At 42.4% G+C, this 27,489-nt stretch overlaps 1 protein-coding gene across 1 annotated transcript in view; it reads left to right on the plus strand.

The window, feature by feature from the left end:
- PDE4DIP (phosphodiesterase 4D interacting protein) overlaps positions 1-27,489 on the plus strand; it is a 1,524,691-nt gene that overhangs the window by 389,154 nt on the left and 1,108,048 nt on the right. Inside the window, exon 5 of the mRNA XM_078686955.1 lies at positions 23,251-23,410. Coding sequence (XP_078543081.1) covers positions 23,251-23,410 — 160 coding nt within the window. The remainder of the gene's footprint in view (positions 1-23,250; positions 23,411-27,489) is intronic.

A 27,489-nucleotide genomic window follows, 5' to 3' on the forward strand; every position in this document is an offset into this window, starting at 1 on the left:
ATATTTACATGGAGATCCAAATTAAACATAAAGGTTGAAAAGCTAGAGAAAACTCTTTGCAGCCCAAGTTGTGTGTGGGACATTAAAACAGCATAATCTGCTTACAACAATGCTGGAATTGGACAGTTATTAATATATGGGAAATCCTGGCATTCGCAAGTTAAAAAAGGGCCTAGGCCATTTATGTACAGGGTAAATAGGAAAGAGGCTAGCACAGACCCTTGTCTCACCCCCTTCCTGACTGAGAACTTAGAAGTATACTCTCCTAGACTTCCACAATGAACTCTGGCATATGGGTCTCTGTATAACTGCCTCAGGAAGTTTATAAATTGCACTTCCACAACCAAGTCCTCTAATATATTCCATAATTTGTGGTGACTAACACAATTGAATGCCAAACTGAGATCCACGAACGCCAGAAAAAGGTTCCCACTTTCATCTTGTATATATTTTCCCCAGATGATGGTTAAATTTAGTCCTTGTTCAATGGTGCAGAGGCCTTGTCGGAAACCATATTGCAATTCCGAAATTACACCAAGGTCGTCAGCCCACGTCTGTAATCTATTTTATAAAATTCGTCTGGCCACTTTTACAAAAGAATCCAAAAGTAAAACTGGTCGATAACATGCGGGATCGTTGAAGTCTCCCTTTTTAAAAATGGGGACCAATATCAATTCTGACCAGGACGGGATAAATCCTTGCTTACAACAGGCTCACATGACCTGTGTTAATAGTGGACCCCAGAGTGAGAGATTGGATTTGTATAGATCCACTGCCACACGTTCCTTTCATACAAAGTTCCCTGTCTTAGGTGGAACTGCCTATGAAGTCTCACAACAACTGCTCAAATCTGCGGTCAGGCAATCACAACAACTCGGTGTCTTCTACACCATTTAATATATCCTGGGATTTTAGGTCACTTCGGGACCTAAAACTCAAATCTCAATCCTTGGATCACGCCTGGCCCGAAACCACATTCACTCAACTTTCACTCCAACTCCGCCAGGCATCACACAATCACTTCACTCCCGCAATCTACCACACAATGCATACCTATTGATACTCACTCCTCAGTTCACCGCTGTTCTCGCCCCACCGTCAAACTCCGTTGGTCTCCGTCAAAGTCTGTTGCTCCCCGTTCTCGATCATTGGGTTCTACTTTGGGGTTTTAGGGTTCTAGGTCTCTTTTCCAGATTTTCTGGATTCTCCCCCACTTTATTTGAAAACCATCCTACTCTGCTACCAACTGAAGGAGCTGAGTTTCTATGTTCGTTATCTGCTCTAGAACCTCGAGTCGAAGGTACTTTTTCTCAGCATGAATGCGTGGTGGGGAGAGAAATCGTTAGCGGGTCACTCATTTCAATTCCAATTCACCATGACTTAAGAATCCAGACTACCAATTAAGGTTAGTTAGTTTATTACAAAGCCAAAAATAACGGAACGTACAGGCACCTCAAGATGAGGGTGTAGAAATACATTGGGAATAATACAAAGCCAAATCTACGAATGAAATGAAGGTAGTGCAAGACGCAATGGATAATTAGTTCAAGAAGAAGAATACAGAAAATTAGGGAACAAACGTCCAAGTTCCCCAGCATTGAATATTTGTGGGAATAAAGCATTAATCTGTCCCTACGCTAGCACTAATTTGACATCCCTAAATAAGCATTTTGCGGGGCAGGATCAGCTAAGGTGTCAGCATGTGAGGTCTTCCTTAGAAGTCTCCCCACATCAATTGGGTCAGGTAGCATAAAACTTCAGAGCTTGTTCTAAGATGCTCTCTCTCTCAAGGCAGAGAAGTGTGCTGGGCACTTTCATTAGTTACGATACATCAACTCTACAGGTGGCTACCCAGAATCCTTCACAAATCATGCCATCTGATCAGGCCACATCCTCATAGGTACTTTTCCGTTGGACAGCGATGCCCGCAAGCAGCGGTGAGATGACCTTGATTCCAATGCTCTCTCGAGTGAGAAAGTATAACAGTCCTCCATTATCAGTATCAAAGCTCAATGTTCCCCTTCTCTCCTCGCCTAACTCCTAAAACAAAGACATTATTCTAGCTAACAAAGATGATTCTTCCACCTGCAACAGAAACGTGAGAAAGAACCGAATCCAATGTGCACATGAAACTCAATTATTAATTCTAATTCGAGAGCTTCCAGGTAAAATGCATTTCAGGCTACAAAATTCAGCTAACATAAGAAAAATGGAACATGAACTTTACAAAGTTACATAGAAATGTAATTATGTACAGTTAATAATTTCACCTACATATAAAATGACACGATTATTAAGCACATTAAAAAATGAAATAATTGTCTATGGCACAACACGTGTATTAAGCTAATGTTCTCTGATAGTCACATTCATTTTCCACGTAAGTTTCTTGACGTGTGCTACGTTTTGGCCTGAATACATCATGATCATGTTATCACATTACAAATTCTAATACTTAGGTTACCACAACATAAGATTATATGCGGATGCAGTCTACATGTGTGATTATAATGCAGCCCTACAATGAAAAGTAGATTTATGCGCTACATCAGCAGCGAGATATGAGTGAGCAGATATGGGGTCCTAACGCATGGAGTTGACTTCGGGGCACATTACCCTTCTATAAAAGTGTGCCCCCATTGCAGATCGATTGGTACCCCCTGGATACATATGACCAGCAATTGTAGAGATAGGACCGGTGAAGGGGCCTTCTTTGGATGAGGGGAGTGCTGGCTTGGTTCAGTGGACTCTGACGGTAAAGCCTCGAAGGGAATGGCATCCTGCAAATGTCCCATGCATGAGCTACCAAGGTAACCCCTTCAGGGGAAAATTGAGGGTCCTTGAGGAGATGGATGAGGAGGGCAGTGGGAGTCTGCTGATGAGGGCCTGCCTCAGACTCTGTGCTAGAGCCAGCAGAACTGAATGTATGGGCGCCGCAAGTGAAACCACCTATAGATGCATGGTCATTTAGAGGCCCATATGGAGTGAGAGACCAGATGACACTGTAGTTGGATCTTGCGACACACTGTTGAATGAGGCAGAACATGGGCCCTACTGTAGCCTACAGGGCACTTCTCCAGAGGATGCTGTGCTGGGTACAGTTCCTGGTCCATGACCACCTAACAGATCGAGCCCTACAAATCTGCTTAAAGAACAAACAAAATAAAAAATGGACATTAAGTGGAATATTGACTGAACTCAACAATGGTGAAAGATAAACTCCAGAGAGGTGCACAGGCTAATAAGATAGTACAATGTACTGTTCCTGGCCCTGGGACTGGAGAACAGGGGCGAGGAGACCCAATGGCCCCTGAACGGAGTGTGCAGGCACAGGACAAGACGGAAATCCTTGAGGCTATACTGGCTCTCATGTGGCACTAGAGTCCAATAGGGACAGTATGGCGCTGGACATGAATCATTTATTCCTCAGTTTCTACAAGATCGATGGTAGGGCCACAAATACAAAGGTGGAAGTTGTAATGCTCTGAGAGAATGTGAAGATGCCACAGGACATCGTGGCAACTCTCCAAGCTAAAGGGAGCCGAATGGAAGAGTGCATATAAGACGCCGAAGGGCGATTGGGAAAGACCAACCTTGATTTCTTTTATTTTTGTAGAAGGCTGAAGGACCCTCCGCTGAATTATTCCTAGAAGATTAGATTGTTACTGCACTTAGCCCTGCCCGCCTTTCTAAATTCTTCCCTATCAAGAGAGCTCATCATGCATTGGGCCCCTCCCCCCACCCAGGAGTGCACGTTGGGACACTCATAGCAAGAATGTTTAACTACAGAGACAGGGACACAATCCTATTATATGTCTCAGCTCATGGCCTGCCTCCCTGTGAAGATAAACTGATTCAAATGTACCCAGACTACCCTAGAAAAGTTCAAGACCTTCATAATGGCTACGTGAGCAAAACAATACATATAATCTGGTGTTCCCAGTTGGGCTCAGGGTGCAATATGATGGTAAAGCATACTTCTACTAGAATCCACAGGAGGCAATGGATTGATGGATGCCTTGGGAGACTGGTTCAACACCAGTAATAAGAATGAACAATGGAGGAGGGGTAGACCGCCGTTAACCTGCAATAGGGAGTCTCCAGTGAGGATGTTGCACACCCTGGAGAGACATACCACGGGGCGCAAATTGGTTGCTGAGGATGGTACTTTATGGGCGGAGGGGGACCCCCGTGCTGACGGAAAACCCATTTTCACAGCTATGTCTAGTGCAGGAAACGCAGAAAGATGGAACACCAGTGGACTGAGAACCTACATGACTGTAAGGTATAGTCTGGGCCCACCTTGGGATGCATGTATAATCAGAGAGTAATGTGAGAAGGTCTAAGAAGATTGGATTGATTATTAAACATCATGGTTTTTGTTGTTAAATGATCATAGAGATAGACCACCGGTTACATCATGGTAATTTGAACAGGATAGTCCAGTCGCCACACCTGGGGACATTGCTTAGGCCCCTTTGAGGACTCGAGACTGGCTGTGGGTTGGGTGAACTGGTCAGGTTCTAAATCTAGTGAAGGTGTTGGAATACTAGGTGAGATATAAGGGACTAGGTGGGTGTCTGGTTTGGTGTTTCCTGTCCTCTTGCTTACTGTTGAGCTGGGAGTGATGGGTGGCTACTGCCTATGGGAGGGAAGGGGGAAATTTTACATGACTGTTTTACTAAGAGTGCTTTGTCATTTTTTAGGAGTTTACTGTTGCTTGTTCAAAGGGAAGGGAAAGCTTCCACAATGGTGATGCCTATGCAGTTCTACTGAGGTGCCATTCTACCACTTTTGGTTGGACGTTTTACCAATGATATCACATGAAAGACAAAGGGACTGGTTATAAATTCATGACATGGAATGCCTGTAAAATGAATAATTATATTGAACATAATCGAATTTATGCTTATCTGCGGAGGTATGGGGTATCGTTTCCAATCCTCCAGGAAACTCATTCATGGGGTGATTGTAATGAATTTGTTAAGAAAATATGGAGAGGACAAATGTATGCTACTTCCTGTTCTGGTTATGCAAGAGGTGCATTAAAATGGGTGGCTTGTGGAGTCCCTTTTAAGCCTACAAGGACATGTTTAGATACTGAGGGCCGATATGTGATGGTGGAGGGTACACTTGATGCACACTGTTTATGTTTATTGAACGTATATGTCCCAAATGCTGTTGATGGAGAGTTCTTGGGTGCAATGTTGGGGAAAGTGCCACTTGCTCCTGAGGTGGAGATTGTAATGGCAGGTGACTTCAAATGTATTTTAAATGGCAAAATAGATAAATACCCACCCCGAATGGGCACTAAATGTAAGAAGGTGGCAACATTGCAACAGGCGCAGAGTTACCTCGGATTGACAGATATTTGGAGGCAGCAAATTCTGACAGCACGTACATATTCATGCCATATTCCAGCGGCAGATACACACAGCTGTCTGGACTCCATTGTTATACATGTGACAGCCAGCCATAAAGCCACATACTCCCAATACCTGACCCGCTATTTATCGGATCACTTACCACTATTAGTTACGTATACACTACATAGACCAATACCCAGAATACCACTTTGAAGGCTTAATACAGATGCACTCACCAACCCCATGTTCTGAGAAACGGTATATCGGGTGCTGACACAATACTTTGAGACTAATTGAGAGTCCACAGATAGTAAAGCAGTGGAATGGGATGCCATGAAAGTGGTCCTTAGAGGAATATGCATGTCCACTACGGTTGGAATACGACATAAACTGGAGGAAGACTTGTCTAGACAGGATCGCTAATGGCTGACATTGGAAAAGGCACTCCCACGAATCAGACAGATAAAAAGAACTGGAATATTCAGCGACAACGAGTTGGAGAGTTATGGGATAGACTAGACAAATATGTTAGGGCTACTGGTGGGACGTGCTGGTACTTGGAGGGAGCTAAATTGGGCCGCCTATTGACATGCCTAATTAGATCGGAAATCCAACTGCAGCCTGTCCAGGTGGTGCATGATAGAGGAGATAATCTGGTGTATACACATCAAGCGCTTAGTGCTCCATTCACAGATCATTTAGGGGTGGATTATACTGAACCACAGAGTGCAGTGAATAACAAAGTGATATAAACCTACCTAGAAGGTGGTTCACTCCCATCACTTACCTCAGAGAAACATGAGACCCTGGGTCCCCGATGTGGAAGCCGGAATTGCTAGGTGCAATGAAGGCCTTAAAGCCTGTTAAATCCCCGGGAGCTGATGGCTTTCCGTTTGAATTTTATTGGCAATTTCCAGACATCTTGGCCGAGAGGTTTTTGCGGAGGCCAGGAATACATGGTAATCGCCACAGTCTATAAGGGAGGCTCTAATAGTTGTGGTACCTAAGCCAGGTAAATACCCCACTGAGACTGGCTCATATAGACCACTTTCTATGTTTAATGGAGACCTCAAGCTCCTTAGCAATGTATTGGTGACTATGCCGTTCCTTCCCCAATTAATACACAAAGATCAGTAGGGTTTTAATCCACGAAGAAACACCCTCTGTAATATCCGTTGACTGGCCCACATCATCCGGTCTTTGGAGTTGACAGAAGATAAATGTGCCTTGGCCTTTCTTGATGCAGAGCAGGCCTTTGATTTTGTATAATGGGAATACATATGGCAAGTACTTCATAGAATCTGCCTGGGCTCACACTTTATTAACTGGGTTACATTGTTATTTAGGAATTCACAAGCCAGAGTACGTACGGGGCGATGTGCTTCTGCAGCTCTGGAGCTGCAGCGTGGCACCAAGCAGGGCTGCCCCCTGTCTCCTTTGATTTTTGCATTAGCTATGGAGCCTTTGGCATGTCGCTTGAAACAGGCGCTTAAGGGTTTGGGTATATGGATAGGTGCAACTGAACATATAATTTCCCTCTATGCAGATGATACATTAATATGCTTGCGACAGCCGGTTGTCTCTGTTCTGCTACTATTGGACAAGTTGATAGAGTTCTGGAGGGCCCTCAGGATCAATAAAACGAAGTCCCTTCTGTTTCTGCTACGTAGACTTAGTAATAATTCATTGGCTCAGCTACTGCAAGTCAAATTACCCTGGACAATAGACAGAGTCCGATACCTGAGGATATTCATAACATACAAGAAAAATTGATTCCACGATTCAAATATGGGACGAGTGATTGAGGGGTTGCGCCACTCCATACAATTCTGGAACACGTTGAGACTCTCCTTGGTGGCAAGGATTGCCCTGATTAAAATAGTGGTGTTGCTGAGATTTTTATACCTAACACAGGGGACGTTCTATGAGCTGCCCAGGACAGTGTTTAGAGAACTGGACTCTTTCCTGGTGAAGCCTCAGTGGAACGATAAACGATGCAGGGTTGTGGTTGATACGCTGACGAGAGAATGGGAGCAGGGCGACTGGAGATCACAGACCTAGAATTATATTATTTGGGGAAACCGTTCCAGTATGAGATACATTAGCTATATACTGACCCCAGTTGGGAGAGGTCCTTGTTTGCAGGTCCATATGAGGGACATCAGCTGTGGACACTCTTGAAGCAGGGTAGGAACCTTCCACATTCATTGTCCTATCTGATCCGACTGATGGCCAGATTATGGGAAAGATTAGTCCAGACGGTAACAAAAAGGGCGCCCCAGAACGGGATGTTTGGATTGTACCTCCCTTTCCCCAGTTGATGTCTGTGGAGCAGTGGCAGAAGGGTGGCTGTCTGATGCTGACTGATCTTTATCCAGGGGGTAGATTTATAGCACTACAGAATGCAATGGAGAAATTGTTCTGGGTTCTGGACAATTCCTCTAGTTCGCAAAGATTGCAGCCACAACACGAAAACTGTGGCCTGCATTTTAGGAGGCCTCTGATGCTACTCACGCACTAGTCAGTAAATTGAACTAGACGTAAATTGTAAAATCATCTGTACCGAGCGCTACGCACAGACAGTCAGGTTGTGATGTATTCCTATAGGTTCTGTATCGATCCCCCTATTCCTGACCCTATTCTGGTTAACAAGTTAACTAGCAGCCATCCCATGAGGCAGAAAACCCCCATGATGCAGGAACCGTTATCTGATAAAGCCACACTACGGCACAGGAACGTGTTATCTGATTAGGTCATAACGCTTGCCATCTAATTAGACAAGCGATATTCCTCCAGCCCCTGATAAGGCATACGGAGTTCTCAAAACAAATCAAACCTATCACAGACCTGGGAAAAACCCTGCGGCCATTGTTTTGATTTCACCGAGAACTTCAGCAAAAGAATGTGCTAACGACCAGGTCGTATGACATCCTTATTGACGTATCTATGTCCATCCTTACGTCAATCTCGGCACCTTAAAGGTATAAATATTACCGATATTGCCCTATGCAAACACACGCGGTGGTGACGAGATCGGAGCAGCCAGACTTGCCGAAGCCCAGAGCAGAGCAGACCCCGCTGGCGCAGCCCCGCCTTCCTGACGCGCTGAGAACGAGACGCTGCTTTCTCCTGCCGAGAAATCCAGCTCCGGCGCTTGCGGGTAGCCCTCGCAGGCAGCCTGGAATATCGAGACCAGAGACGAGAGATACCATCCCTCATTCATCCTAGATTCCAGGTACAGAACTGAATAACCCCTTGCAGAGAATTCTTTAGTCAGTCACTTGGCAAAACAAACGTAACTTAAACTGTAACTTTCTACTCCCGCCCACGTATTAGGCTTAGGTCAGGTACACGGGGTAGGCGTTGTTAGAAACACCAGTTGAGTACGATTAGTCAAATGTAAATGTGTATGTATTCATTTTATTCATTTTAAACCTTCATATGGCTTAGAAACCATATCAATGTTTTTACAGTATTATTTTATACTTCTGCTTTTATTGTATGCACTTTACTTAACCATAAGTATTGCAATAAAATCGATCCATTTCTCTTGTATGAGAAAAGAGATCAATAAATAACATCTTTTATTGAACACGCCCGTCTCTTCCTTTTCTCTACAATCTGGTGAGACTAAGAATGCACGTACTGACTGAGTAAAATAAGTCGTCTTTTGTTTTCACACGACTCTAGAGATACACTCTTGATTAGGGGAGAGCAAAGTTGTCATGTTCTATGGTTGTCAGAAACTAAATCCCTTCTTGTCTATCCAGGGAGGTTCAACTCCTCCTTGCCTATTCGAGAAAGTTTCTAGTGAACTCTGAGCTAGCTGGCAAAACCCAAAACTTTAAGTCTAATATCGACAGTAGTAGACCTAGTTAACGTCTGGTCTAGGCCTATACTATTGAAGGTATTATTCCAATGCGCAGAGCCTATTGGGATAATAGGAACTACACTACATGGCGCCCAACGCGTTTGGAAGGGCGATAAAACTAACGTAAGACATTTAGAGTAACTCAGTCGTGCTTTTTCACTCAGACCCCTTTTTTTCCCATAATACTCCAAAGACGTCTGGAGTGGGTAAAAGGTAATATCCGCCAGACCTCGCAGGAGGAAACTCCTATGTATGGTCCTTGGTTTAGTCAACGTTGAAGGATACACTGTTCCAAAATATTGTGCATCTAATCTTTGTTTTCCATAAGAAACCTGATCTGCAAACAAACTAAATAACCTTCCTGTCGGTAAAATGGTAGACAGTGATGAAGAAAGAGAGACAGTTAGGATAGCAACTGAACTCGCAGCAGCTGATAATGCACTGCTAGACACAGACCCGGATATAATACTCATCCCGGTCATCAAGAGGAAATCTATAACTTTAAAACTTATAGAAAATGGACTGACACCTAGAGGTGGCACAGTCATATTCGTGATTGAGGCACACGAATATCGGCAGACAGAGGTATATTATTCATGGATACATTTTCCAGCAGCAAATGCTGTAACAAAGTACTTCCACTATTACAAAACAGAGGACCCTCCTAATGAGTACACTCCTTTCGAGGAGGTGGAAGTACCACTTAAATTTCAAGAGCATCTGCTCTTATTTAATGGCGCCCTAAAACATAATAATCACATCACCAGGCTCGGTCCACTAGGTAGACCAGGAGCAACGTGGCCGGTTCTAGCCGGATACACACCACATCCAGACATCGATGGGATGTCTGCAGCAAACCTTTTAACACAGCTAAAACAATTAATAAAACTACATAGACAATTAGTCCAATATGTGATGCGGACTTCAACAATTCAACCAGCAATTAAAATTCCACAGCTGACCCCTCATCAGGGGAACACAAATAAAATTACACCACAGAACATACAGTCCTGCCTAGGTAAGGTACCAGCTAAACGGGAACAAATACCATTCTGGTTAGCACAAAAAATCACCCAAATAGAGGCGGTGTTTCCAGACACCACCCCGTTAGAAAAACACAGGATTCTGACTATCTGTCTTCCAATGGGAATCGCACCACACGTGGAGGACTGTGACACTTGGGGTACAGTCTTTGCTTCCATCTACACAAAAACGCACGGTGTTCCATCCATTTCGGTAATACCAGATGTGCTAAAACAAATTCAAGACGAATACGGTCCAGAACCCGCTTTAACTCTTGGTATGAAATTACTAAAAGACTTCAAGCAGGTCTCGGCTATATTATTAGCCAACATAAAGGGAGAAGCAGCAAATGTGGCGATCCGCCAGAGGTTAAAGGAGACAGATATAGCAGACCAACCAGCTGAAATTGCCAGAATTATAGAAAAATCCTATGAGGAACTAGGTAGAGATAGTTTAGGTGGAATACCAGTAAAACCACAACTGATTGAAAGTCCCGAAAAAATATTTTTTAATAATAATTCAACATCACAAAAAAAGAGCTGGGATGGAAACAAACAATCCAATCCTAAAGAAAAGAAATTCCAGTCCAGAGGAAGGTCTCCTAGGCGGAGAGAAAAATCTCCAAACCAAAGACACAGGTCACCCCAAAGTGACCCCTCTGGGAAAAGATATAACCTTAGAAATAGAGATAATATAAAGAAGCCTGATAGATATCAAGACATTGATACACGTCCCTCTCAATCTTTTCATACTTCCTCGCAGAAATCGGAAAGGAGAGGACGATCAGAACAAAGAGAAGAGCACGCCAAGTCCAAAGACAAGGAACCTGCTCATCTAAAAAAGAAATTACAATTTCCAAAAAAGAAGGTAGCCAGTATCAAGGTAGTTAACAATGCCGAGAATACTGAGGACACAACTGAAAAACGGAGAATGGGCTCAGACAATGCTAGACAGCGCAGCAGAAGTGAGCATAGCTCGCAAAGTCCTTATGAATCTTCTGGAGACAGTGGACACGAATGAATATCTTCAAGTGGAAACTGCAGACACCAGAGTTAGCAAACCTCACAAAATATATGAAATAACTTTACGTATAGAAGGGGATAAGACTAGAAAAATAAGGGGACTATTTTGGGATAATCTCTCCAAGGGCTATGACATCCTTCTAGCTGAAAAAGACTGGCCACCAGAGTTTGTCAGGGAGTGCCCTCATGGCGAAGAAATAATTATGCCTGCCTTCTCAAATCATATTCCAATTCATAAAAAATATACACTTGCAAGAAAGTGGGCAGTAGCTCAAGCTCCTGCTTTATATAAAAATCATGTAGGATGGGATGAGGACTCTCCTCCTCACAAAATCCAGTTAAAATCACAACCTACTGCACAAAGACAGTACCCAATTAAGCAAGAAGCTAAAAAACAGGTAAAAGAAATCCTAGATCAATTAGAATACCAGGGGGTGATTGAAACTTGCACCTCACAAATGAACAACCCTTTGTTTCCGGTCTCCAAACCAGACAATTCATATCGTCTAGTTTTGGATTACCGACACCTTAACTCATGTTGCAAAACTTTTGCAGTGCAAAACTCGCATAGTGCTGCACTAATGAATAACATAGTGCGCAAAAAATACAAAACAACATTAGACATCTCTAATGGATTCTTTTGTCAAAACATAGCACCAGAGAGCAGATACTTGTCTGCGTTCTCAATAAATGGCACTCAAAAACAATTCTGTCGGTTAGCCCAGGGGTACAAGAATAGCCCAGGGGTATTCTCAGCGAGAGTAACAGAATTACTACAAACATATGATGACGAAGCATTATCTTATGTCGACGACATATACTTAACAGATGATGACTTGGATACTCACTTGAAGAGAGTGAACACCATAATACTTGGGTTCGCAGCAGAGGGTTACAAATTCAACTTTACAAAATCCAGAATTGCCCGTCTAACAGTCCTGTTCTTAGGATACGAATTATCAAGTGAAGGCAAAAGCCTGGCTGACAATTTCCTAGAGAAATGTGCCGTACTCCAAGCACCTAGAACACTAAAAAACCTACAGTCAATTCTAGGCTTCCTAAATTTCGGAAGAACATACATTGCAAATTACGCAGAAAGGGTCAAACCCCTTTATGATCTAATAAAACCAGATTTTAAAAGAACCAATTGGACTCAAATACACACAGAAATTTTGAGATCCTTACAAACAGACATGTTAATTAAAACAAAATTAGAAACACGTGATAACACACGCAATCTTGTGATTCGAGTCATCCCAGGAAGATGCGGATTCACATACCTGACCTCTAATGAGGGAGAAAAGGTACCAATTGCATTCAAATCACACTTGTACACTAAGGCTGAAATGAAATTTAGCCCAACGGAAAAAATTCTTACTGCAACACAGACAGCTATAGCAAAAGAACGAGCCCTGGCACAAGGTAAACGAATAATAATCGTGACACCAATACCAGCCCTAGAGGCTGTAACAAAAGCAAGCATTCCAAATGCTAAAGCGCTCCATCCGAGATGGATACAATGGGCTAATTCTCTTGCTGCAACAGACGTGGCATACAAATTTGATCCTAACTTAAAAACACAAGAATTTCTCCAATATGAATTTGAATGTCCTCCGCCGACCGAAATTCTGCCTCTAGAACATTACGGCTGTATAATATATACAGACGGATCAGCACAACCCGCAGTAGGGGGTAAACAAGCTTACAGTGCTGCGTGCGCGATTGTTAAAGGTCGCTGGCACGAAGGAAAATTCAAACCGGCTATCACTAAGACACAATCTCTAGGAGATTGTACAGCTCAGCGAGCAGAACTACTAGCGTTTAAGATGGCGCTTGAAAATACCGATCGAGAATTCCCAACACTCATAGTGTGCGATTCGTATTACTGCGTTCAGTCTTACAATGAATACTTGCAGATCTGGCTTCAGAATGGCTTTAAGGATGCAAAAGGAGGCACAATCAAGCATAAGATGCTCTGGGAACAAGTAGTTCTATTACAAAAAGAACTACCAAAGACTCACGTGATACATACGCTGAGTCATCAACGTGATGGCGTTCACGTTGCAGGGAATTCATTGGCTGATGAGGCCGCGAAGGCAGCTGTGCAAACGGCTTCCGTAGCTGCCATCACACGGTCAAAAACAAAAATAGACAGCGAAATATTACAGGCTGTCAGCGCTACAGAAAAGGATTCGATAGAAACACTCCCGAAAGGCTTTCCAGTAAAATACTCATACATAACTGATGCAAACAATGTTCCTTTTGCTCGAATCCCTGGAGTGGGGGATAGGGCAATTCCAAACATGGAACATAGGTTAGGACTGATAATAGCGGCACACGAAGGGCTTGCTTCTATACATGCTGGCGTCTCAGCCACAGTATCATTATTAAAACAGAGATACTGGTGGCCACAAATGAGAAGACAAACAAGGAACTATGTTTTAGAATGTGAAATATGTCAAAGAATGAAAGTATCAACGGTGAGACGTCCAGCGCAGACGCCCCTTCTAATCTCGGATAAACCATTAGCCTGTGTTTACCTAGACCACTGTGGTCCCTTACAAAGGGATGGTAACTATAAATACATCTTGGTTGCAGTGGACTCATGCACGAGATTCATATGGATGTGGCCCCAGCGAACGGCTGACGCCAGAACTGTTATGAAAGATTTGCGAGTCTTTATCGGCACATACGCAATTGGCATGCTGCATTCGGACCATGGTCCTGCTTTTAGCTCTAGGGCTTATAAGGAGGCCATGGTCAGCATGGGCGTTACATTGCGGTACTCTTGTCCATTTCACCCTGAGGGGAACGGAATTGTTGAAAGAAAAAACCGTGACATAAAGCAATCTATAACGGCAAAGGTATTAGGTTCGGGAGCTGGGTGGGTCAAACATCTAATAAGTGTCCAACGTAGTCTAAATAACTTGCCAAGAAATTCTCTGAAGGGATTCAGTCCGTACGAATTATTATTTGGAACTAGGATGTTAGTCTAGACCTCGACAGTCAGACTTCAGTGGTGAAGGAAAAAAGCTTTGATATCAAAGATCGTTTGGCTGTTTTGCAGGACTTAAACGAAACAAGAAAAGACCTGAGCAACATAAAGTTGAAACAGCAGCCAACAACCACTGAAGAACCACCACCTGTCCCAGCAAGACCTGTCTGGATTCCAAAAGTCGGGGATCTAGTCAGAGAAAAGATCGCGGTAAAGAAGGAATTTGGGCCTTGTTACAGAAAAGCAGTTCCTGTCTTGTCTGTCAACGGGACAAGATCAGTTGTACTACCGCCGCTTGCTGGTAAAAAGGAGAACCGAGTTGTATCCATCGACCTGGTAAAACCACAACATGTGGCCGATAACAAATAGTAGGCCAAGTGGACTCCCGAGAAGTAGTAGAACACCAAGATTTGCTACTAACACAGAGGTTCAATCTTAAGAGGCTAATCACATTCGAAACGCCTACAGAACTACAACAAGGACTATGCAACAATGCAATGGAACTTAGACCTCTGAAAACCCAAATAAAAACATTTAGCAGAGACACACCAATCTATAATGAAGTAACAAACGACTATGCAAGAAACAGTAATCCTGAAGCAATTGGAACAATTGACAGAACTGCATCCGGCTACTTCATAAACTTCGATGATTCCTCTGAAGGCTTCACTGAATCAAAAACACAGCCATCAACAAAAACCTTTAAAGATAAAGTTAAAGTACTTTTGAAACAACTGAAAGAAACATATCTAATTTCTCCATGGATTGAATTTTGGGTGGGTTTTGGTGCATTTATCCTCATACTTTGGCTCATCATGGTACTAACTTTGGGACGCTTCATTGAGGGAAAATATGCTAAAATGGACACAGCAAGTCAGAAAATCAACTTGATCCTCAAACCACACACATCTTCACACGTCGAGAAAAGAGAACTTTCTTCAGTCAACTTCACAGCCAATCCTATACCGGGTGGGGTAGCATGGGACAAAACTGACTACGAAATTTATGGGCCGGTTGAAATCCTGAAATATCCACACCAAATTAAGATCTCGTTGAGTGACTTTGTAAAACCAAGCTCATTTGCTGATGATTGGGACTTTGAAAGTATAAATAATATGATGTCTGACTTAGTGATGTCTGCTAAATTTACCAAACATGATTATTTGCAGGGTTCGACAAATTATGATAGTATGTACTGTTATAACCACTATGGTAACCATTTTCTACATAGATCTGCACAACCTAGAAATGTTTTAAATTATAATCAATGGGAACATTGTGCAACCCCTCCAAAAGGAAGCTCAAGAACCGTTTATGAAAAAAACTCATACTTTTCAGGTTTTAACACAAGTAATGCCGAAACATTTTATTTCAAATTGTCAAATAAGACAGGGACAAAGACCATGATAACAAACACGAAATTGATATATTCAGACTCATTCTTTGAACAAATGAATACTTTTGGTTTTGATTATTGGGACAAAAATGTTGAAGTAAAAAGTGTTTGGGGTACAAAAGAATGGCAAGTACAGGGTATAGAATCTTTGTTTAGAGCCTGCATGATCCCAGAACAAATTATATTTTTAAAAGACACTGTTCAACAAACTACCTGTCTTGGCTTAGCCAAAATCAAAGACTTAAATAAACCGTCTATTCCAAAACCAACAATGAACAGCAATAGCTCCACAGATGAAGAGATAGACGTAAATTATGTATTAAACCAAAACAGAACACATCCTGATTGGAAAAAGTGGTTGATCTGGCCCACAGATACTAATAACTGTCAAGACAGATTCCTGAACAAAACACAGGGGTTCCAAATGACCAGGCCAGACCCTAGATATTCCCAAAGACAACACCCAGGAATAATAACCACCTACAGTGTGGGAAAATTATGCCTTCAGTGGCTACAGACTTCCACACTGGCAGAAATTAAGCAACACCTAACTTTACTTACTGATGGTGCTGACTTGCGTGATTTCATTATGGGACCGCGCAAACAGCGTCAGAAACGTTTCATAGCAGCCTCTGTATATGCAGCATACAACGAGGCCTGGAAGGTGACTCAAATTGAGACAGCAGAAAGAATACGGGAAATTGACTGTATTAATTTGGAAAAATCACTTTCTGTAGTGGACAATGGGTTAATGACTCTGTCCTCCAGAATTTTTTCTCTGGACAGCATTGTGTCTTCAGCAATCGACATAATATCGCAAGACTTGCTGTTGTTACAACACGGTCAGTCTCAATTGCGTTCTATTGTACAGCTTGGCTGGACGTTACAAAATCTGCGTTCAGGCTATGTGCCTTGGCGTTTAATCAACACAACGTCACTATTCAATATCTTTAACCTTACTGATAAACAAATCAGTATGGCACAAAAGGGTGCTGATTATACAATCCTGAGCATTGAGAAACTCGAGAGATTACCAGTGACAATGTCAGAACGACCTGTCAGTGAATGGATAATACATGGGATAATTAATATTCCAATATCAACCTTCAGGTTTCAATACTGCCAAAAATATATACAGGCTGGCATGTACAAAAAATTGGGAAAGGGGTACATTAAAACAACATGGAACTTGCCCTATTCACATGCATGTGTCAGTAATAAAGGACAGAAAGTGTTTCTTAGTGGCAATAATTGTGCAATGTCACTGAGCGGTACACTTCTGTGTAATGGAATTAGTTTGCATGGAGCCTGTGAAGGGAACTCAAATAACCTTTCATGTCACCAGCTAGGCGCACCTGCAACAGAGATAGAACCATTCTTTCAAAGACTCTAAAATGGGAGTTACATTTTAATTGTAGATCGCAGATGCTGTAGTCTTATGCCCGGGACTCCTTATCTCGTAACTACGACTGCGAAGGTCAAGTGCTGTGGACGCTTATTGTTCCCCAGCTCCCTTCCAGACAGGGAGGCAAGGGCATGGCCCAACTTGAAAATTACTTCTATTCGAATAGATACTTTAAGCAGAATGAAAACAGTGCTTCTTCAGACGCCGACCAGACTCACGTCATCAAAAGAAACGTATGATCTCCTAGTCGCAAGGACGACTGCAGAGATTCACTCCTTATTATCAACTAATTCCCCCATACATTTCGCAGAAATCCTGAATGAAATCTTAAATATTTCTGATACCAGTGGAGTCTCAAAAGTATTTAAGACAGTATTTTCGATGGCATTAACACCATTCAAAGCCATACTGGGTATTTTTCCAGATTTCGTCCATTCGATTTTTGGCGGACTTCCCCTCATCTTAGGACTAATTGCAGGAATCCTATTCCTAGTCCTTATATTTCGTTATGGCAAACCATGTCACAGACAAAACACCTGCGACAAGGGAAGAAACAATCCTAGCCATTGGATACCGGGACCGGATATCAAAAATCCTGGGACTATCCCGGCTTAGAGACCTGAGCATGACTTGGTTTCTTTCATTTCGACCAATGTGGCATCGATGTGTTTTACCTGTATTAAGGTGCTTGCTATGCGGAGAAGAATGCGTGTTAGACACCTGTCTGACTCTACAATCAGATGCGCCAATGGATGCAGAAACATTGTTGAGTCCAATAAAGGCTCATGCTTTGTGCTGCCCTCAACGGCTACCAATCCTGATGACGGCATTCGTGGAAGCTTCACCACTACGATTAAGGGGTAGTGAAGTTCAAGATGAAAGCAGCATTGATCAGGTACGACCTTCTGTCAGCAATACTAATCAAAACGTCAATGGAAACAATCATGCGCACGAATGCATGGTTACATCTTTTTCCGAGTTGGTGGAACTCTCCCAGGAAGCTGTTGACAGCTTTTTTGACAGTCTAAATGATATGATGTTCTCACCAGAGCAGAAATAGAGACTTTTGAGCAAGCTCGCACACGGCGTTCCCTGAATTTGGCCTTCAACTAGAATAGCAAAATACCATGAACGATTTTCCCTCCAGTTCACGGACAGCAATTTTTTTCAGCAGCCCCAAAATATTTTTACAAATTTTTTGGGACACTTATTTTCTGCTTAAAGTAAGAACTATTCTTAGAGAACTAAACTTTCTATTTTTAGATACTTTGTAGACATTAGCTGCCCGCTGGAATGTTCATAATTATTTTATTCTGTGATGGAATGGTCTCGACCCTTTTTTCTGTATTAAGAGCCATTTCATGTGTAAATTCTCATATACAAATTAGTGATAATGTATAGATATGCGTGATTACTTTAGCGTTATTCTACAGCTTGAGTGCATATATTACATGTGACTGTTTTTTCCGTATATTTGATAATTTCAAAATGCATTTATGTATTTTGGGGTGGTAAGGTATACACGAAACTCTACAGTATGTTTTACTATGCATAGATTCGTAAATATGTCCATAGTTAGCGTGGAGTGGGTGTGATGTATTCCTATAGGTTCTGTATCGATCCCCCTATTCCTGACCCTATTCTGGTTAACAAGTTAACTAGCAGCCATCCCATGAGGCAGAAAACCCCCATGATGCAGGAACCGTTATCTGATAAAGCCACACTACGGCACAGGAACGTGTTATCTGATTAGGTCATAACGCTTGCCATCTAATTAGACAAGCGATATTCCTCCAGCCCCTGATAAGGCATACGGAGTTCTCAAAACAAATCAAACGTATGACAGACCTGGGAAAAACCCTGCGGCCATTGTTTTGATTTCACCGAGAACTTCAGCAAAAGAATGTGCTAACGACCAGGTCGTATGACATCCTTATTGACGTATCTATGTCCATCCTTACGTCAATCTTGGCACCTTAAAGGTATAAATATTACCGATATTGCCCTATGCAAACACACGCGGTGGTGACGAGATCGGAGCAGCCAGACTTGCCGAAGCCCAGAGCAGAGCAGACCCCGCTGGCGCAGCCCCGCCTTCCTGACGCGCTGAGAACGAGACGCTGCTTTCTCCTGCCGAGAAATCCAGCTCCGGCGCTTCCGGGTAGCCCTCGCAGGCAGCCTAGAATATCGAGACCAGAGACGAGAGATACCATCCATCATTCATCCTAGATTCCAGGTACAGAACTGAATAACCCCTTGCAGAGAATTCTTTAGTCAGTCACTTGGCAAAACAAACTTAACTTAAACTGTAACTTTCTACTCCCGCCCACGTATTAGGCTTAGGTCAGGTACACGGGGTAGGCGTAGTTAGAAACACCAGTTGAGTACGATTAGTCAAATGTAAATGTGTATGTATTCATTTTATTCATTTTAAACCTTCATATGGCTTAGAAACCATATCAATGTTTTTACAGTATTATTTTATACTTCTGCTTTTATTGTATGCACTTTACTTAACCATAAGTATTGCAATAATATCGATCCATTTCTCTTGTATGAGAAAAGAGACTGATCAATAAATAACATCTTTTATTGAACACGCCCGTCTCTTCCTTTTCTCTACAATCTGGTGAGACTAAGAATGCACGTACTGACTGAGTAAAATAAGTCGTCTTTTGTTTTCACACGACTCTAGAGATACACTCTTGATTAGGGGAGAGCAAAGTTGTCATGTTCTATGGTTGTCAGAAACTAAATCCCTTCTTGTCTATCCAGGGAGGTTCAACTCCTCCTTGCCTATTCGAGAAAGTTTCTAGTGAACTCTGAGCTAGCTGGCAAAACCCAAAACTTTAAGTCTAATATCGACAGTAGTAGACCTAGTTAACGTATGGTCAAGGCCTATACTATTGAAGGTATTATTCCAATGCGCAGAGCCTATTGGGATAATAGGAACTACACTACAAGGTCACCTAGTTCAGAGTGGAGGACAGATGGCAAACCTTATGCGGTGAACCCTTGCCCCCTAGAGATTGGTCCCATATTCATGAAGATGTCCGTACGGTGTAGATCTGTGCAAGGTTTAAACAGATCCAATATAACATCATACACATGACTAATCTGTCCCTCAGACGATTGCATGCAATTTATTCAACACGTGTCTCTCAATGTCCCAAATGTGCGGCCCTAAGGGTGTAGGTGCTACTGGCTGGGACATTCCATGGCTGATTAGTGGATGTCTGTTGGGCCGACTATCCAGGAATCCAAGTGAAAGTGCAGCAGACAATTTACCATTCAGGGACTAACTGTGGCAAAAGGACACATAGCAATTCAATGGATGAGTTATAAAGCTCAAACCAGAGAGAAATGTAAAGGGGACTTGAGGGAATGGAATACTGCAGAGGAGAAACATATGAGAAGAACAAGGAAAGATAATAAATTACCAGATGTGCTGCTTGCTTGGGGCTTTAATGTTGCAGGATTTAATGGGCCCAGATTCGAGCTCGCAGCTCGAGATAGAAAGACAGGAGGGCCCGGGAAGCGGTGGTGGGCTAGCTGGAATTGATCACTCAAGCAATACCCCAGTCTGACAATAATAGGATGGTTTGAACATTGGCCTTATTGATATGTAACATAATCGAATTATGTGTGCAACGTAGTCTATTCGCTACATAAAAGCTGTTTGCGGCAGGTAAAAGGGGTTATTGTGTGTTGATTCCTCATTCTAAGATTTAAAAATTGATATCTAAGACAACTGATACAGTATACAATAAAATGCTGAATTGAAAATATCCTATATGTGAATACTATTATTGAACAAAATTTTAATAAAGGTACATTAAAAAATAAACAGTGGAAGCCTACAGACAATTATTTAAATCAGACAGGGATGTATGATAGTACAACGCGATCATTTTGATCGCGGTACTTTACATCGCGGATTTTACAACGACTTGCGTTGGAGGGCGCGGATTGAGGATTATTATAATTTTCTATTCCAACTCCAGCTCATGTAACAGTAGGGAAGGTGTTGGAATAGAAAATCACAATATTCCTTAACCAAGATTGCCATCCAGCACAAGTCGTAGTAATGACTTGCGTTGTAATGGCAGCGTCGTAAAGGTCGTGCGGTGTAAACACCGCATTGTAAACGACGTTTACCTAAGACAGCATTTCCAGAGACTCCTTGCGATAAGTTTGCTGTGGACTTTTCTAGGCTAATCAAAATGTTGCCTTCGGTTTCTAGGTAAATGCTTGTGTTCATTGATTAGCAAAACACACAAGATGATGGACGGAATGTTGCACAATGGCAAAACATTCACCCCCAGTTGCAGATCTGGGTTTAATCCATCGTTATTTTGCTCACCAAGCCACCCCAGTTCAGACATGGCCATATGCAAATCAGTCTTGACCCTGTGCCTCATGGGAACAGTCCAGCCCGAACTGCCAACTGTTCATTGATTATCATTAAAAAGTGATATATTTTTGCACTGTAAGTGATGCGAACGCAGAGAATGTTGTAACATTTTTATCCTCTGTGTTTTACATTAAAGGTGCACGGAAAGCGATTGTCACTGACAGTCATACTCACTTTTTATCAGCAGGTATGCAGAAATGTGTGAATAGTTTCAACATCAAGCATTTGAGGGTGGCTCGCCGTAGTCCTTCTTTGAATGTTAGAGAGAGTGACTCGAATCTTGAAAGAGAGTGTGAAAACTGCATTGCATGTAGCTTTAAGATGAATGAATACTTGACACAGAAAGCGCAAATTATAACATTACATCTCACAGCATTACTGGGTTGGCACCTTTTGTGTTACTGAGAGGAAAAGTGCCCAAAACAAACTTGAACCCTGCGTTGTTGAAAGAGTGTGACATTCGTGTAATGAAAACTGCAATTCAAAGGATTTAGTAAAAAAAATTTACTGAAGAAACAAAGGATGTACAAAGCAATTTTTGATTGCCCGAAAAACATTTAAAAAATCCACTGATGCGGAAGATTGGGTAACTAACAAAACACCCACTAAAGTCAAGAAAGGATTGTCTAAATTCTCAGAACCTGTGAAGGTTATTAAGGCTAGCAACTCTTACGTTTTACTGATAGGCAAAGGTTGGTGTAACAAAAGGAATGTGTTTCAAGTGAATGACATTCAGGCTCAGATCATTTCCAATCACAAACAGTCCAGAACTAGTAGAAGCACCAGGTTTCGATTTCGGTGCAGTTGGTGTTGGAACTAATTCTGTACAGAAAAACATGCAAGAGGATAGGAAAAATATACGCAAGAGTGTTGTTTGGAGCCAGTTGGAACAAGACTGCTCTCTTACTAAACATACAGATTTAGATTCATCTTCCATGGATTTTTTTTTACCATTGTCAGTTCAAGAAGAGGTTAATGACTATTTAGTGGAAAATACAAATAATAATAAAAGGTGAGAGTTCTCCTTTTTTCAACTTGTCCAGACTGTTGATCCTAAATAGACAAGAGTTTTTCAAAGAAAGTGTAATGAATTTATAGTTTATTAGACTTTTTTGGTTAGTTTTGGTTCTTTTTGAAAGGGGGGCGTTGTATAATGTGGTGAATGTTTTTTCCCCATTGTTTTTAATGTAGAATGTATTAATGGAATTTACATGGTTATTAAGTCTTGTGTGGTTTTTCTGGTCTTGGCGTTCTGCTTGCGGCAGTTTCCGCGACCAGGAGAACCCGTTGGATAACGTTATGCTGTTTCCGGCTTGTGGGTCCTTTTGTGTGGAAGAAATCTACCAAATATCCAAATACCGGTTTAGTGTAAATCCATTCACGTTCAACACCACACTACAAGGAGTCATGCAATACCCACTAATAGACACAATGTTTTATTCCCCAAATAAATCTTGGCATGTCTTTGTAATGTGGCAAAAATGGCTGCTGGTAATTTTGATACAAGACTTGCCATTTTTGACCAAATTTCACTGAATGCGCTTCATTTCATCTTTAGCATAAGTCTCATCATTACAGTGAAAAGAAATGTACAATTTAAATCAAGAAATTTGATCTCGTAATGAGAAAATGAAATAAAACATTTCTCTAGACAAGACAATGGAAGAGAAAAGAAAGTCTAATTGAAGGCTCCACTCTGCTGACATTGCTGGATTTGTTTTCAATGTAATTTGACATTTTGGTTCTTCTCTTGCACAGAATGCTGCAGCAGCTGGCACAGGTGTTAGATTCCAAAGATGCCCAAATTCAGCAGTTGTCATCCGAGAAGGAAAATCAGCAGGACAAGCGCATCAAGTGTCTGGAGGTCATGGTGCAAGAACTGACTGCCTCACTGCAGCAAAAAGAGAATGAATTGAAGGTAGGGAACCAACGAATATGCCTATTTGCTTTTTAATTCAACGTTGGGTTATACGGCGCCTCTAGTTTAAATGTTTTATCTAGAATAATTGTAGCTGTTTAGGCCAAATGCAGCCAGAGTTAATAATTCATTTTAAAGCTAATTAATCTGATGAATTAAGGAAGGGAATTGGCTTGAACATATACACACACATTCATATTTATAAACACATTTAGCCATATACTATCCAATCATCATTTCATGTCCATGATCGTCTTTCTAGTAATACAGTGAAAGCCATATGTGATGAGGTCCCAGATGGAAGGATCATTGAAGACATGTTAGCAGTGGATTTATCAATAGATTTATTTGGCTTAGTTGGTTTATCAGTTACAGCTCCTATCTTCCCAAAACTGATTCTGTTGCTATTTTAAAGATGATTCATCCAGGCAAAGAATTTACTTTGCATCTTTCTGTACGATTTGATTCACAGTCAGCTATTACCTAATGTCCTGAGACTTTAGGAAGACACTGCCTGGCAGTTCGAGTTAGCCTGTTCCCACTGGAACTGGGACAGGACTGATTTGTATACGGATGGGTCCAACCTGAAGTGGCACGGTGTACAAAATATTGATGGGCTGGGATTCAACCCCAATTAATTACCAAAGGCTGAGATGTATTCCACAATTAAGTCCATCACTTTTTTGTATACTTTGGTGTGATACTCTAAGTGGGCCGGGTATGTCCAACATGGGAGCCCTGCACACTGTGGCACTGGAACCAAGCTATGCCCGACTGATGGGCCCTAATGAAGGCAACACTGGTCTTGGGTTGCTTGTGTGCCAGTTCAAGGAGGAAATGGCCTGGCAGTTCAGGCTGGATTGTTTCCAATGGAGCAGTGTCATGACTGATTTACATATGTCTGGTTTCAAACTGAGGTGGCATGGTATGCAAAATAATGAAGGACTGGGATTTGGGTGGCCCGAATAGTTACCAGTGGGGAGATTAATTCAAGCATTCCAACCATCACATTTTTGTATACTTCTGTGTGACTGCATTACAAATCCGCATTTAGGAGGTTGTCAGCTCATGGCATGGCACAGTAGCTGGTGTCTCCTCGGCTGCAGTGGCACTAATCTTGTGAGTTATTCTTTCTAATTCCTGTTTCTCTTAGAGTTTAAATATGCATTGTGAGTTAAGACCAGTGTTTCACAACACTTTTTGCTCTATTTTACTGTCAGGATTGTGACCCCCTTGTCTTTTTGTTTCTGTCATTTACGCCCCCTCTTTGCCTTGTTTATTAGAGTTGTAAGAGACGTGTCTTAACTTCTAACCTTATTTTTCTTGTTGCTCTTGGCATTTCTAATGTGTGATTGATTGGTTATTTCTGAAAATCTGCAATTAATTATTTTTTCAACATCTTGGAGACTTTCTAAACCTCTGGCTTTTTCCTCTCCCACCTTTGCTTAGTGTTTCCTTATGACTAATTGGGAATGTGTCATTTCTTGAGGAGTCCCTATTAAAAGAAAAAGTGGGATTTAAACTGTTTGTAGCACAATAGAGTAAAGGGTAAAGAGGTGTCTTTCCCTATCTGCTCAAAAGACTACCTCTGAGTGTATCACCCAGAATAAATGTGTAAACACTAGTTATACAAACGTTTTTGGGGTATTGGCAACGTAGAGTTCAGTTCATAATTGTTTGATGTGTTGTTTATGTTTCACATATATGTATTTTGGTATGTCCTTGTGCTTATGAACGTTGTAATGATTTATGTGCAAAGATCAGTCCCACGGCATATGTATGCTTTGAAGTCATTTGGACAATATATTTATATAGCATTGTACAATGATGATAGGGTAATTGAGCGTTCCCTATGATAAAATAAAAATGAGATATTAATTCCTCCGTACCTATCTTTTTCGCATTTGATAGTGTTCTATACCCAAGTATAGAGGGTGATTTGGGTAAACCCTTGTTTATTGTTATATAATTGGGAATATCGTGTGTCTTCTCGCATTCTTGTCCCGCGGCTGCTCCAGCTCTCCTTGTGCTCCCGAGTTCCCTTGATGTGATCGTGGTCCCAGGGATTGCTTCGCTTGTGCCCCTGCCAAAGGACTACAATGCCCAGGGTGCACAGTGCTCCATCCCGCTGCTGCTAACGAAGGGGAGGTGCTGAAGTCAACACGTGCATTTAAGCACTGCCTCTGCCCCACGGCGCAGGTGTGTCTTCTCGCATTCTTGTCCCGCGGCTGCTCCAGCTCACCTTGTACTCATGAGTTCCCCTGGTGGGATCGTGGTACCAGGGATTGATTCGCTTGTGTCCCTGCCAAAGGACTACAACGCCCAGGGTGCACAGTGCTCCATCCCGCTGCTGCTAACAAGGGGAGGAGCTGAAGTCAAAACGCTCATATAAGCACTGTCTCTAACCCGCGGCGTGGGACGCAGCCCGGACGAAGACCGGACCAAGGGCGGGTTCGTCTGTGCCCATCCGAGACTGGAAGAGGCTGGGCTGGGCCACCCTATGTACATCTGACTTTTTAATTGCATGGTACTCTTTAATCTCTTTGCTTCGCTGCTATGCCTCCTGTGGGGGCTGGACCATTGAGCAAACATAAGGCAGGAGTAGGAGGGAGGGTGGTGTATTTTTGACTAGGGCAGAATCTGCGCTGATTCACCAGATTCAACTAACTGAGCGCAGGCTATCTTTAGAACCTCAAATGCCCCTAATCAATGGTAGTTTGGCTCCCCCCACCGTTCTAACACAAATAGATACACCCTCTGTCATACCTTCCTTGTCCCTAAGTCAGTATAGTCCGGGTTTTATCGCCTCATCACCATCTACTCCATCTAGTCCAGATTCCAATTCAGGCACAACAATGGTTATAACTAGGGGCAAGAAAGCAATTCAGGTTGAAAAAGGGGAACCACCCTCGAAGAAAAGGAAAGCCCGGGATCCATCGAAGACCATCCCCCAACCATCAGGGGGAGTCAAACGGAAGGTAGCCTCAAGGGGGTGTGGCGGGTGCTGTCAAACCACATCGGCTACTACTAGTGATAGCCTACCCGGAAGTGCCGTTGATAGCCCACCTATATTTAACGAGGAGATTCTCTATACATGGATAGTGGAGGGAATCTCAAATTTAATTGACCCCTTGTTGAAAAAAATTGTGTCTGATAGAAGATAGACTCAACAAAATGGAGCAGGGTTTATCCCATAGTATCTTGAGCAATTCCAGCGCACAGTAGGGCGGTGGGGGCATTTCTTCCCAGGCGGGTGGGGTGGGTTTGCATAACAGAGGGTCTGTAATCAACGCACCGAAACCCACCGAACTAGCCCCTGTTGATAGTCATCATGTCTCCTTGCTACGGGGAGGCACTAGCTTACCGGCTTCGAAGCATGTCTTGAGAGAAACTCACACACTCTCTCCTCCACAATGTCTTGCAGGTGCTCGGCATGCTTTTAATTTTTTATATCTACCCCCGGAAGCCACTCTCAATATTGTGGGTTAGCATTGCAGGCACAGGAGGATTGGTCAACCCTGAGAAACAAGGGATTCTCTTCCAGGGAATCCTCATCAATAGTCTTAAGCACATGAATATTCCCGCCCATGTGCAGGACCCCGGAAAACATATAGCATATATATGTAGCTCTACATATATGTATATATACATATATAAACACATACAATGCAGTCCTCTCTGGAAAAGTTGAACAATGCTGCAATAGAAGTCTTTGCACATGAAACATTCCAATAAAGCAGGGAGAAAAAAAACCTTTGAAAACTGCTTTATTATACAGTAGAAAAGGTAATCCTGCAAGGAAAGTGAAAGCATTGTCAGCACATAGGCTGCATTGTAGAAGAAACCATAGAGTAGAAAGCTGAAAAGCTAACTCACATAAACAGTAACAGAAAACTGGCACCGTGCCTTTAAGGCAGCCATGACCCCTAGCTCCCATCATGCCTCAGGAGTGACAGTTAGGTCAGTTGTTCTTTCCGGCTCCCTCGGACAGGACCCTGGTCTCTACAGCTCTGCTTTTTTCTGATTTTGTCAGAAATTACTTCACTTTTTGAGGTGAAATCTTTCTACTTCGACATTTT

The sequence above is a fragment of the Lissotriton helveticus genome, chromosome 1_1, assembly GCF_964261635.1.
Source record: "Lissotriton helveticus chromosome 1_1, aLisHel1.1, whole genome shotgun sequence".
Lineage (NCBI taxonomy): Eukaryota > Metazoa > Chordata > Amphibia > Caudata > Salamandridae > Lissotriton > Lissotriton helveticus.